This window comes from Hippopotamus amphibius, chromosome 8 (genome assembly GCF_030028045.1).
Source record: "Hippopotamus amphibius kiboko isolate mHipAmp2 chromosome 8, mHipAmp2.hap2, whole genome shotgun sequence".
Lineage (NCBI taxonomy): Eukaryota > Metazoa > Chordata > Mammalia > Artiodactyla > Hippopotamidae > Hippopotamus > Hippopotamus amphibius.
In genome coordinates this window covers 143,558,455-143,572,780 of record NC_080193.1, presented here as the reverse complement: position 1 = coordinate 143,572,780, position 14,326 = coordinate 143,558,455, and the positions used below count along the sequence as shown (strand labels likewise).

Here is a 14,326-nt window from a genome sequence, read left to right as displayed (position 1 = left end):
AGGCCCGGGCTTCCCTCCTCTATCCAGAGGCGAGGTTGGTTCCTCTCAGACCCGCCATCCCAGCCCGCCCCTTCCCACACAGTTAAGAGCACTCAGCAGTAGTCCTTGGTGAGGAAGAAAGCCGTCTTGGGCGGACGGGTGGGTGGCATTCTCGTGGAAGGAAGAGGGGTGGACTGCGTCTCAGGGCCTCTGGCAGAGGGGGGGGCAGAGCGACGTCACACAGGCCCCTGGCTTCCTCCATCCTGCCTCTCAGCACAGCTGCGGGGCCACTGGCCTGCCCGGCATGGTGTCCCTTTACATCCCTGTGTGTAGGCTGCGTTCTCATCCTGCTCTTATGTAATCTATGGTATATAATCACTACATTTTTTTTAAAAGATGTGTGTAATAATTACATAAAATGTACCATTTTCACCATTTTTAAGTGTACCGTGTAGTGGCATTAAGTCCATTCACATCGCTGTGCAACCATCCCCATCATCCATCTCCAGAACGGTTCTCATCTTGCAAAACTGAAACTCTGTCCCCAGCAGACACTGACTCCCATGCTCTCTGCCCCCAGCTCCCCGGCGGCCACCATGCTACTTCCTGTCCTCCATGAATTTGACTACCCTAGGTATCTCACATAAGAGGACTCATACAATATTTGTCCTTTCATGTCTGGCTTATTTCACGTAGCATAAAGTCTTCAGTACTCAACCACGTTGTAGCCTGTGTCAGATTTTTCTTCCTTTTTAAGGCTGGATAATGTTCCACTGTCTGTACATACCACACTTTGTTTACTACGATATAGTCATTTTAACGTCGCTATTAAATGCAAGCGGTAAAAGGCTGGCAGGAACTGTGAACATCTATGTCAACGACATGCAAATGTCAATTCTGTGCCAAGTGTCCTGACACTTGAATCGGGAGGCCTAGAGCTCTGTGCCCCCATGGTCACCTTTTTTACTCTAGTCAGACGCCGCAAAATTTTTGCAAGTCAATGGGAATGAAATACTTTTGTTTCTGTTGTTGGTCTCCTGAGTCCTTCTCCAGAATCTCAAGTACCCTCCATTCGAATGTGCCCTCTGCCTCCCACATACAGGATTAAAGACACAGAAGATCAGCCTAGTAAATGTAATGCTTCTTTAAAGGGCATAAACCAAATACCTCCTCTAATAAATATGTAAAATAAATTCTGCCCAGTGTCTTGGTCCGCAAGTGGTACAGTCTTCGAAAAGAAAGAGTTTTTACATCACGGAAAAAGATCTGGAAAGCAGCTGTTCTAGTTTAGCACCGTGAGCAAAGGACAGGACGGAAAACAAAAGCCAGGTCTGGGGAACACACTGCATCCCTGCCAGCAGCTGTTTGTTTCTTTACTGTGACAAGTGCTGAGCCACTAGCATCAATCTGAGACTAAAATAACCAGTGTCCCTTGGTGGCAATGGTAATATTTAACAGATTTTAATTACATTTCAGGGAAATCATTGAGATGATCTATGTTTGCTCGTGAAAAGAGGCTGAGATAAATTCCACTGTGTGAAGGGGAAATCCATATCTCATTGAATGAATTATTGCCTTGTATTACCGTGTTCTTTTTGTATAAAATAGGTCGTAGAGAAGCAGGATACTCTGGAGGACCTCAAATTGCCCTCCTGTGTTCTCACAACAGCACGTGGGAGGAAAGTGGGATCAAGCAGTTATCAAGGAAGGGCAGATGGAGAGGCCGTCTGGGGCCCCGGCTTCACGATATTTCACACTGTTCGTTCACCCTTTCACTTCCTGCTGTCCTGACCTTCCACTTTGTACTTCCCCGGGGAGCTTGGAGGGACTTCATTTCCATCTAAATTGTTTTCACAAACCTGATCAAAGAAGTATCTTGCTTGTTCTAGAGCAGGAACTCTCAAACTTTAGTATGCCCAGCAATCACCTCAACCCCTTCCTGCAATCATTCAGGAGTTCTGACGCACCCTGTCTAGGGAGGCACTCCGGAATCTGAATTTTAACAAGCACCCTAGACATTGTCCTGGGCTCATAAAGGGCTACAAGAAAATACGTTTTAAAATCGTCTCTGTTTCTTCCACCGGAGATGACCGCGGTTAACATTTTGATGTATTTTAGTCTGTCGGGGTATGTGCGTATGTGTGATTTTATCTTTTTAGTTAGTGAACAAATGATTAAAATTGGTACCTGTTTTTTCGCTTAACGTTATACATGAGCAGTTCCCAATGCCATTAGTCTCCCAAGCACCATCCTAATGAATAGTCCCTTGTGTGGCGTGTATTGGTTTATTTAGTCGTCGCCTTAACGTTGGCTCTTTGTATTGCTTCTTCCTTTTTATTTTTTGTGTATTTTGATCAGAAATCTGTGTTTTGTTTTTCCTCAAGATGGATTTCTGGAAAGGAAATTAAGTTTTTCAACCGAGGCTCTCAGAACTAAACCGTGATGTCCTAAGGCGTCCGTTATCTACGAGGAGTTACCATCTCTCCTCCGCATCTAGAGTGGTATTAGTCACTGCCATCCTTGGGGAACTGAGAAAACAGTCACGCACGTTATTTTCTGTGTTCTGTGGTTCAGATGAGGACCGCTGGTGGAGAATGTGAACGTTTTTAAGGTTCTTTGCACTTATTGCAAATGGCTTTCTAAAATAATTCCCTAAGTAAATACTACCAATACCAAACATTTCATTTGTGGTCATTTTTGATAGAGTGGCTATTATTATTATTTTGTTTTATTTTATTTTATTAATTTATTTATTTGTTTTTGGCCACACGGTGCAGCTTGCAGGATCTTAGTTCCCTGACCAGGGACTGAACTCGAGCCCACGGCAGTAAAAGCGCCGAGTCCTCCCCACTGGACCACCAGGGAATTCTTGAGTGGCTGTTATTTTTCAAATTATATGATAGCTTATTTCTACCAACTGGATTGTTTCTTCTTGGAAGGTAGGAAATGTGGCTTAAACATAGAATAATTATGAAGTAATAAGGCTAATTTTGACATGTGGTTTGTGAAATTAGTTTCATTACTTAATACTCACACTTGGGACTTAATAATATTTCTCACAGTATCTAGTAAACTGCCTTGAGCATAGCTCAGTGAATGGTCTCTGAAAGAATTTGTGAATCTGGAGAGTAAGAAGGGGTAAGAGAACACATCATAGGATGTTAAAATACGTTCTCATGTTCCACTTTTACAGAAGAATGGTGGGAGAATGGAGGAAAAAACGAAATGCAGCAATCCTGGTTGACTCATTTCCACCTCTCACACGTCTAATAAAATTCCCTTTTCATTGGGTTCCGCCCACTTTTGTTATGTGTCTTCATGAATATCGCATTTTACTCCAGTTGTTTGTAAACAAGAGAGACTAGAGAACACAGAGTGTAATACGTGAGTCGATGACTTGTTGGCATGGCCTGAGTGCGTACAAGCCAAGGGAATACTAAGCAGGGGAATCCTTATTGGTTAGGGCGAGGCAAGGATGATCCGACAGGAGCATCTCAAGTGGCTCTAGTGGGGCTTGGTTTGGCTTTCGCGGGGCAGAGGGCACCTCTAAGCAAGACAATAAGCCTAGAACTTAACCTTAGAACTCTAACGGGGAAAGAGGACTTGTGTGAACTCAAAGAACAGGGGAGAGAAAGTCCAGTGGACTCCAGCGTGGTGGTAGCAATAAAGCAGGAAACAAAGAGGATGAAAGGAAACCTTTCTTTTCCTTATGGAGATTCTGACTTCTATTAGATTCTCCACATGACTCAGATTCTAATTTAAAAAAAACCCAGGGTCTGCAATATTTTTGAAGCTGAGTTGAATGGAGGTCTTTTGAAATGTAAATAAATATGCATCTTGTCACCATCAGGAAGACTTTATAAGCAAAGAAGATAATTTCCATGATGTTTCAATATAAAAGTTTGGACTGCTGTTAGGGGGGTGGGGTGGGAAGAGCAGGTGGAAGAGGACCCCAACAGGAGAAAAGGACACTGAGAGAAAGGAAGGAGAGACCTAGTAAGAGCCTCTGATAAGGGTAGTTAGTAACAGCGATACCTAACACACTTTGAAGACCAGCTAGATGTCTGCTACACCAGGAATCCTGGCAGCGATACCAGTAAGAACCATAATTATCCCCACTGCTGTGCTGCAGATAGAAAGATGAGACGGATGGAGGTGCCGAGGTTACGTGTTCTTCTTATAGCCCTTGAAGGGTGCCTGGAAGATGGAATGGGGGCCCTGGTTTCTCTCCCACACAAAGCTCCTTGGGAAAAAACAAAACAAAACACATGGGTGCATAACTTACCTGGAAGAAATTTTCCAGTGTGTTCTCCCATTTCAGTCTGGTAGAACAGCTGGCTATGTTTTTCTGGTAGTAATTTTCATCTTCTTTTGACAACTTCTCAGTTGACTTTTTCAGTTTATTGAGGAGCTAAAGTAAAACATCAGTGTCACGTGTTCATGAACACATTTACGAAAGCCCTTTGCAATTCCGGAGAAAGAATTATATGCGTCCCAATGATGAGTTTCTCATCTCCCAGCTAAAGTCATAAACAGTAACTGTAGATGATAAAATCAAAGATCTTTCTCAGAAACAGGGATGTCAGAACTGAAAGGAAACCTAAGGGCTTTTCAATAGGATTCCTTCAATTTTTCCAATGAGGAAATTAAGGTCCTTAACTGTGACATGATATGCCCATTTTCATCCGATGAAGGATCTGTCTTCAAATGACAGGGGAGGAGAAGCAAGCACAGATCAGGAACCTCCAACTCGAAACCATAATCTACTAATGATTCCTGTACTCTTATTTGGTAAATCCTTTCAGCCTCTGCATTTCTTATGGGGACAGGTAAGGAGGTTTGTGCAATCAGATTGTTTCTAGAACTAGCATCAGGCCTGGCGACCATCCTCTCACTTCACTTTCACTATATAAACTCTGCAGTATAACTCTGGAATCAGACTTCAGGATCAGAGTCCTGGATCTGACGGCAGGTGAGTTACTCAGCCTTCACAAGCCACCGTTTTCTCATCTCTGTGACGGGGACAGCGACACTCCCACTTCACTGTGTTGCTTTGAGGAGTCAAGCAGGTAATGCAGGTGAACAGGGCTCACTGCTCAACATCTCCTGTAGCACTCGAAGTCTAGCGAGTGTTACTATTGCTAGTGAAGAGCCTGAGATGCATGCCATTGTTCACTGCAGGTTACGGACAGCGTGACAAACACTTTCCTGTCATCCTGACCCCCAGGGATCTGCTCCTTCACAAAAAGCCCCCTCAGGCCAATCACCAAAATTGGCCATTCTGATTGTGAAAATCAAAGTAAAACAAAACTCTCCGGACCAGGGTAGTTTGAACGGATTTCTCAAAATGCTCAGACACATAATTTCACGTCTTTGAGAAAGAAAGAAGTTGTGTCACGTGAATGAGTCTCAGACTTCAACATGCCTTGGAACGACCAGAGATTCTTGGAAAATGGCAGGTTTTCAGGGTCCCACAAGTAGCAATACTGATTCTCGAGTTCTGTCCTGGGATCAGGAAATCTGAATTTTCACTACCTCCTCAGATGATTCTGATGCAAGTGGTCCTCAAACCACAGCTCAAGGAGAACCAAGGATCCCTCTGCATTAAGCAGTTTAGGAGTTTCAAGGACAGAGATAAAGGTTTTCAAGAATGCCCCTCTTTATGTTTAAGGACATTTTGACTAACTTTTCAGTAATGAAGAACCTTCATCCAAACTGCTGAGTACTAACACCACTCACTTTCTTATTCCAGTTGACACGCCAGCCATTCAACTGTCCATCAGCTCTGATGTATGATCTATCCAGGATACGGTTGGTTTTGTATATCAAATGTAATGAGCCATTTATCTATAGAAACATGAGCTTGTGAATTTTCACCTGATAATGATACAGAGAAAGGGCTGAATGTGTACCATGGCTATACTTGGCTAAGTCATTGTCCTTTGATTTTTACTGTGTCCAAGCCCCCAGCAATGAGAACAGAGTCACTTTGGAGATGACCACTCACGTTCATCAGCCTACATTACATAGCTATTGACTAGAAGTTTCTGTTCAGCAAATTTACAGCAAATAACCCCAAACAGATACAGAAGAATGGAGACTTATATTCTTATTTAAGGAATTTCTCAGAAACTTTTCTAAAATTTGTCAAAGATTAAATACTTTTTCTTTCCTCTTCCCTTTCTCTTGGAACGATCATCGATTCATTCATTCATCAAACATTTCTTGACTGCCACACTGTGTCATGTACTAGACACTGGGAACCGATAAGGGAGCTAGATAAGCTCCCTCTTTAGTCAGGGACCCACACAGGTCCTTGCTATCCTGTGTGATAGATCCCAGGATGATAGAAGTATTCGGCTGTCACAGAGTGGGTGCTCACAGAAACGATCCCTGTGCGAATAAACCTGAAATGCAAGTAGGAGTTGGTGAGGCAAAATAGCAGGACGTGATACCAAAAAAAATTTGGCGAGGTTGGAGCACACAGTTTGAGAGAAATCGTAGCAAGTGAAAATGCTGAGGCGTTAAGCAAAGACCAAGTCAGGGAGGGTCTTGAGGGCCACATAAAGGAGTTTGTGCTCTCTTCTGAGGTCACCTGGAAGCCTTCAAAGGCTTTTTAAAGCAGAATAATATGCTCAGATTCGAGTTCCAGAAAAGTCAGCTTGGCTTGTGTATCGGTAATAGATAAGGCGGGGCAACACTGAAAGCCAAGACACCAGTTTGTCAGTCGGAGTAACCCAAACAGAGATGACAGTGGCCTGGGAGAGAGCAGTCGCCGTGGAGGGGAGTAGAAGTAAGTAAATTCTGGAAGTGTTTGGTTTAGGACTTAGAACTGGGAGGATGTGGTGGATGGTGATATTCAAAGATATAAAAAACAGAGGAATAAAAAATATTTTTGGTAGGGGAAAGTGATGATTCTAACTTTGGATATCAAGTTTGAGGTGCCAGAGAGCAGCTTAGAGACTGGTTTGGGCCGGAGATATAAATTCTGGTATTGTTGGCAGAGACACGGTAGCTGAAGCCTTGAGAGTACATTTGTTGAGTACCGGTTATGTATTGAGCACTTGATATTGAGAGTACTGTGCTGGACACTGGAGATGATACGATGCCGAATGAAACAGAATGAGGCCCAGGAGAGAAATCATCAGGCACAGCAATACAGAAAGTGCAGGCAGAACAAAGGAAGTCCCTAAACGAGCTTAAGAAAAAACTGACAAAAAGGAAAACCAAAAGAGTAAGAAGTTGTTGCAGTTAAAAGAAGAGAGTGTTTCTAGAAGGGAAAAGTCAACGATGCTGAAAGCTTCCAAGAAGTTAAATAAAGTCAGAACTGGAAAGCACCCATTGGCTTTGGCAACAAAGGCCACGTTGTTTTCAATGGCAAGAACATTCCGAGCAAAACGGTGGGGAAAGCTTGGTTGGTGGTTTGAGGAGTGAACAGGAGATGAGGAAGTGGAGACAGAGCACAGATAACCCTTTCAATAAATCTTATTGTAAAAAGAAAGAGATGATGACATCTGGAGAGGAACAGGAATAGGGTCACGGAGGGTGTCTCCCTGACTCTTCCTACTCTCCCAAGATAGAGGTAAGTTGAAAAGGCTGATGGGAAGCAACTCTTAGAGAGGGGTATATCCGAGATACAGGAGAGAAGGGAATGATCAAGGGAAGGGTCTCTGAGAGGAGGCTGGGATGGGAATCAGAGCACAGGAGCAAGAATTGGCCTGTCCCACTGCACATAGGACTTCAGTAGACAGGTGCTGTACTGACTTCTATTTACTCTGTGACGTTCGAGGCAACACGGTCTGCTGAGAGTGAGTGGTGAGGATGGAGGAGGGAGAAGAATGGAGATGTAGATCAGCTTCTGGTGAGAACAAGGATTGCCGAGCAGGAAAACGGGAAGGATTGCTGAGCAGCACCGAGCCAGCCTGGCTCAGGCGGGAGATCCAGGGCATGTCTATATGAGACGTAAAAATGGACTCTGCCTTAGGTGTTCAGCTTTAGGACTAAAAAAAAGAGAAAGCTACCAGATAAAGTGATGAAGATGGTAGGGGTCTGTGAGGTAATGACTGCCAAGGGCTATGGTTAACAGGACCAGCTGGAGGAGGGCAGGGGAGGATGGTGAATTTCCTCCTGCGAGAGAAACTGCTAATGCGGGAAGGAAGCAGAAATTCACCAGGTAGCTGCCGGTGCATTTTCCTTTGTTATTCCTTGACATCGATAAAGAATAGCTTCTAATGAGGGCTCCAAATGCCTACAATAAGGTCCCGGAGCTTAGGTTTCTAACACACTTTGGTTTTGCCTCCGCCTCAGCAGCTGTCTCGTTATTCAATACTTGTTATGTGTGAAGACTGACACAAGAACCTTGTAAAATCTTGCGAAAAATGAATTTAAGCTATTCAACTAACAGTTCCCTCAGATGAAATAATGGAGTTACTTGGCAATGACAGTTCTCTTTTTCTTCTAAGAATGTTTTGGGCTGCAGTGGAGCTGCCTGCATTTCCTTAGTGGGACTCCCCCTTTGGGGGAAGGTGACTATTTCAAAGGTTCCCAGTCTGCGGCACACACCATGCGCGGGAGCAAGACAGCCTAGTACTCCAGTATTATTTGTGTCCATTTTGCCTAAAGAGAGTGTTCAAGCTTACTCCTATTCAATATATGAATCGACACTGGTGCCCACCCGTGGACAGGTGAGCATTCTGAAGGGTTCTGGAGGGAGAGTGGGAATTTTGCAACATGAGAAGCTGGCGTGGGTCCTCACACGTCTTCACTCTCAGCATCCTGCGACGCGTGCCCAGCAGCGGAGACTGGGTCACGCAGATGTACAGATTTACGACCTAGCTTGAATTAGGTTACCACACGCAAAATGAACATGTGCCTTAAAAAGATTTCTGCCAACAGGCTGTAGAGTGGTGTTAACACTAACAAGGCGCGCACAAGAAAGGCACGGGGAACGTCAGAACGGATGCTTTCTCCTGCTTCCGAGGACGCGTGCCCCGTTACCCACGGGAAACGGTAAAAACTGGCATTATCTAGCGAGAGCGGATGAGAAGCTGACCAAAAAACTCACATTATCAGGAGGATGTATTAGGACTTCCCTGGTGGCACAGTGGTTGGGAATCCGTCTGCCAAACGCAGGGGACACGGGCTCAAGCCCTGGACTGGGAAGATCCCACATGCCGTGGGGCAACTATGCCCGTGCACCACAGCTACTGAGCCTGCACTCTAGGGCCTGTGAGCCACAACTATTGAGTCCATGTGCCGCAACTCTTGAAGCCCACGCGCCTAGAGCCTGTGCTCTGCAACAAGAGAAGCCACTGCAATGAGGAGCCTGCACACTGCAATGAAGAGTAGCCCCCGCTCACTGCAACTAGAGAAAGCCCGTGCACAGCAATGAAGACCCAGTGCAGCCAATCAATCAATCAATCAATTAATTTTTAAAAAAGAGGATGTATTAGAAATAAGAATTTATATTTACTATGGTTAAGGCTGAACCTGGCCCCAGGTGTGTATTTTGTCTATAGACATCACTTAATGACTATATGAAGACATCATGATTAGCTAATCACTGAGAATATTATTTCATTTTTACCACATCCTTCAAATATTTCTACTTTCTGTGTTTTATAATGTTCATAACATTAGTTTAATATAAAAAGTATTAAATATAATATACAACATAGGTAAAATACATTATATAATGTATTGTTATGTGTATATATTTTTCACTTATTTGGAGTGTGAGCTAAGAGATGTTTAATAGGACTCCTTATCAGAAACACTGGACACCATTGATTTAATTTGTCATCTGTTGATAATACCTTTTCTTATAAAAATACATGGGGGCTTCCTAGGTGGAGCAGTGGTTGAGAATCCGCCTGCCAATGCAGGGGACACGGGTTCGATCCCTGCTCCAGGAAGATCCCACGTGCCGTGGAGCAACTAACCCCGTGCGCCACAACTACTGAGCCTGCGCTTTAGAGCCCGTGAGCCACAACTATTGAGCCCATGTGCTGCAACTACTGAGGCCCACGTGCCTAGAGCCCGTGCTCCGCAACAAGAGAAGCCACAGCAATGAGGAGCCTGTGCACCGCAATGAAGAGCAGCCCCCAACTCACTGCAACTAAAAAAAGAAAAAAAAAAAAAAAAGAAAGCCCGCGCACAGCAAAAAAGACCCAACGCAGCCAATAAAAAAAAAAAAAAAAAAATACATGGGGATCAGGAATAACTTAGGGTCCTATCTCATACTCTGCCACACTACAGCTCAGCAGAGACCCCGCACAGAAGGGGAATCAACCAGTTCTCCCGTGCTCACAGCTAAGGGCAGGAAGTCCAGCCGTCTCTAAGCCACATGCACTCAGCCAGCCCTGAGAGGTTACCTTCTGCTTCTCTTTCTCGGTCGTGATTTGCTTGGAGCTTTCTACAAGATGGAAAAGTGCTTCATGCTTCTTGGTACTAACCATCAATTTCTTCTTGGCCTAGAGTCAAACACATACAAAAAAGCAAAGAAGGATCAGAAACTAATATTAAGAGGAAAAACTTTTCTGGAACAAGCCATGTTCACGTGCTAGCTTTAGCAATTGTGTATTTTTAGTTCTTCATTTCTGCCCTCACCTCAAAATCTGCCTAAAATATCACAGTGGCTAACATGTTACCCTGAGAACCATTTTCTCATTCTATTGAGTTCATTCAAGAGGGTTATACATTTTGTTAAATCACCGAAAGCTTGCAAGTCTCCAAAACATTGTTCTAGCTAGCATAGTGGAAGGGAATAACTTTACCCCCACCTCACCCCCCCAAAAAAAAATCAAAACAAAGATGGAAGACCGCTGGCATCATTCTTTAAATCAGTTTGGCCACAACTGAGGTCATTTTAAGATGCTCCCTTAAAACTTAGAGCAAAAGAAAAATTCTGCTCCCTGATGCCTGGCGTGAGAGCTGGGCATCTGCCTGGTATCTTGTGAAATGCCCTGCATTTGTGGTGGGCAGGTGCTGGGGAAGTTAATAAAAGTAGTCTTGTTCAGGCTTCAGAGGCAACAATAGGCCTTTGACTAAACAAAGGCCCTGAAAGAAGCTACATACCGAACTGCTGGACTATGCGCAGGTCAGCAGAAACGGCGCAAGTAGGTCTTGAGAACTAATAGATAAAGAAGGAAGTCACGAAGCTTCCTGCACCTTGAGAATCTGGCCAGCTCCCAGGGATCAGAGAACATTCTGAAACTTACAACTGAAGTATCAAAGCACTTATGATGACAGCCAGAGCTGCATATTTGCACGTAAGCCAGTGATTATCAGCTTGCGACTTGGCATTAAAAGCAGGACCCCTCTGAGTGGCACTCTGAAGTCTGACCCGTGGGGTGGACGCACCGCCCGCGACCTTCCCAACTGAGAATCCAGATTGCTGTTCCAGGGACTTCCCAGCATTGTTTGGATCTGGATGTAGGTGTTTCCTCAATTGGTGATGTATGTGCTTTTATCTATCTCTTTATATGTTGCTTGTTCTCCCAACTTGGTGCTGCAAATTCTCCCAGACTGGTGGTGTTGCTTGTTTTCCCAGTTTGGTGATGTTGCTGGTTCTCCCAAATTGGTGGTGTGTGTACATTTATTTCTCTCTCTCTCTCTCTCTATATATATATATATATGTTACTTGTCCTTATACTGTAACTTACTACTAATACAATACATTTCCTTATTTCTTAATAAAGTGTGGAGTGGTTATTTTGCTGCTGACTGCTTTGAAACTGAAGCTGAAAGTAGGTCTTTCTGCAAAACAGCAGGCGGAGAGAGGCGTTGGGAAGAAAGAAGTATTCAAAGTGCCCCTATTCCGTTGATGCCTCCAACCTTGGCACGGGTTATCATTTAGGCGATCACTCCCTATATAGTCCCAACTTGGCAGAACAGGATGTTCCAGAGATAAAATCAACAGAATGTGGTTTGAGTTAGATTCAGCCTATTTGGGAACTGGGTTGATCCAAAGATGGTATGGTTTTTCACCTCAAGTTGCAAGGACTGTAAAACCAGATAATGAAAGGAAAAGTCCAGGTCTCTCTTTCCCTAGGAAGTCAGAGGCAAAGCCTTCTGAATATCTCTAAACATATGGAACCTCTACAAAAGGGAATTCAAGGAACAAGAAGCTCAGAGACCCTCCCTTCTACCTTCCGTCCGTCACATGCCTGCTGATAAACAAGAGCAGGAGGCAAAAGCATCTGGTTCTTTAAGGCTGTTCATTTGAGTTTCCAAAACAGACTATGCCTCATTACTGACATGCTGAATCCCTTGAATTGTAACTGGAGAGAAAATTATTATAGCGAAAGCACTTTATGTTCTCTAATTTCTCTGTCAATCCTCATAAAAAATAAAATCATTTTATTTAGAAAAATTACTTGGTGGAAAGTGGGAAATAAGAAAAGATGCTTTTTGCTCCTGAAAGCAGTGGCAGCTACTGAGCATGGTTTCTCTTTTGCTCCATTGTATTGCATTTCCTGTGGAAGCTGAATATTTACAGAATGTATTATTTTTTTTTTTTTTTTACAGAATGTATTTTTAAAAACAAATTCTGTTTAGGAAACTCATCAAGTCAAGAGCAAAAGTGGAAACAAACAACTGGACTCTGTTTATGGGACCTTTAAATATTTACTCTAAAAGTGATTCTTGTGGCATCCCTTTACCAGGACAGCTCTTGAGGGCGTAGAAATTCATTTATCACAAACATTTCTGATTAATGTCCTTGTCTTATGGAGTCCTTGTTTCCAGCAGGAGCTTAGGGGCAACACTGAGGGCTGAGATGGGCTGCCTGTTTCTGAGGGTGTCTCGCTTATTTAGCATTCATGGCTTTCTACTTGGGAAAAAAAGTTCTCTTTGGGCACCAACGCTTTGGAGATGAAAAAGGAGAATTTCAACTTTGAGAGCACAAGTATTCTCAAAGGGGATCGTTGGGTTTTCTGAGCAGGTTCCCCCTCTGCTGGCTTCTAGTCCTTCTTACTCAAAATGAATTCCTCATAAGCTGGTTGTTCTAGAATCATCTTCTATACATATATATGGGCACCATCTGTGATTCTCTCTGCTTCAGACCCTATAATGAATGATATGTTCTAAAATCTCACACATGATCATAATTCCTCTCCTTAGAAGTCATTCATTATTTCCTGCACACATGTTATCTAGACAACTAAATTTTAAATTACATGGAAACAAGAGCCATGTCTTAGTACAGCATGGTGCACAAGGAGTGGGCAGTACAAACTTGTGGGAAAAATGCAGGCGTTCCCCTCTACACATCTTCCCCACTCCCCCACCCCCCCACCATGCTCCTCTTGATGGTGGGGTAGAGATCGCAAATGCCCTTCTATAAAAGATACAACCAAAACTCAGTATTCATATAGTGCCCTAAGTTTCAAATTACACAGAGAGGCAGTCAGCGTAGGTAATGGTTAAGGGCACTGACCCTGGAGCCCAGAGACTTGGAATAATTCTTGGTTCAACCATTAACCAGCTTTGTAACCTTAAGCAATTATTAACCTCTGTGTCTCCACTTCCGCACCATCTATAAAATGGGACAACACAAGGTCATATACCACACTGGTTGGTTTTGTGATAATTCAACACATGAATATATAGCACTTGACATAGAATAAATGCCATGTGTTAGCTATAAATAAAAGCCACATTTAGAGTCCTGCTCCTCTATTGATTTATTTGAAAGATATATCTATATAATAACTCAGATGAGGACGCATTTTTCTTTTCAGCAAGTACTTAGCAATACTGACACTAAAATACACGATCATATTTGTACAAAAGCCAAAAGCTTCAATCCTGAAAATTGGGTTTGCACCAACGATATTTGTGTATACTTGCCTTAATTTGTTGATTCCAGTTGCTAATGACAAGATTTGTTGTCTTTTCAACTTCGTTATCAAGCTACCAAAGGGAAAAAAAGAAAAAAAAATTTTTTGCTGTCTTCTTATTGAGTCACAGTGCTGGCTTATTAATTCTGCTACAATTAGTATCACAATTAATAGGAATTTAAAAATCCTACAGGGCTTCCTAGGTCGTGCAATGGTTAAGAATCCGCCTGCCAATGCAGGCGACTTGGGTTCAATCGCTGCTCCAGGAAGATCCCACATGCCACAGAGCAACTAAGCCCGTGTGCCACAACTATTGAGCCTGCACTTTAGAGCCCGTGAGCCACAACTACTGAGCCTGTGTGCTGCAACTACTGAAGCCCACACGCCTAGAGCCCATGCTCCGCAACAAGAGAAGCCACCGCAATGAGGAGCCCGTGCACCACAACGAGTAGCCCCCACTCACCGCAACTAAAAGAAAGCCCACATGCAGCAAAAAAGACCCAACA

General features: G+C 43.5%; 1 protein-coding gene across 6 annotated transcripts in view; it reads right to left on the bottom strand.

Annotated features, from left to right (window-relative positions):
• Positions 1-14,326, bottom strand: part of NOSTRIN (nitric oxide synthase trafficking) — a 59,410-nt gene that overhangs the window by 16,825 nt on the left and 28,259 nt on the right. For 3 of the 6 annotated variants that reach the window (XM_057746989.1, XM_057746990.1, XM_057746993.1), the window contains exons 6-9: positions 13,831-13,893; positions 10,353-10,451; positions 5,719-5,826; positions 4,265-4,390 (exon numbers count right to left, since the gene is read on the bottom strand). In XM_057746989.1, coding sequence (XP_057602972.1) covers positions 4,265-4,390; positions 5,719-5,826; positions 10,353-10,451; positions 13,831-13,893 — 396 coding nt within the window. The remainder of the gene's footprint in view (positions 1-4,264; positions 4,391-5,718; positions 5,827-10,352; positions 10,452-13,830; positions 13,894-14,326) is intronic. The other 3 variants (XM_057746992.1, XM_057746991.1, XM_057746994.1) reach the window with 2 other exon arrangements.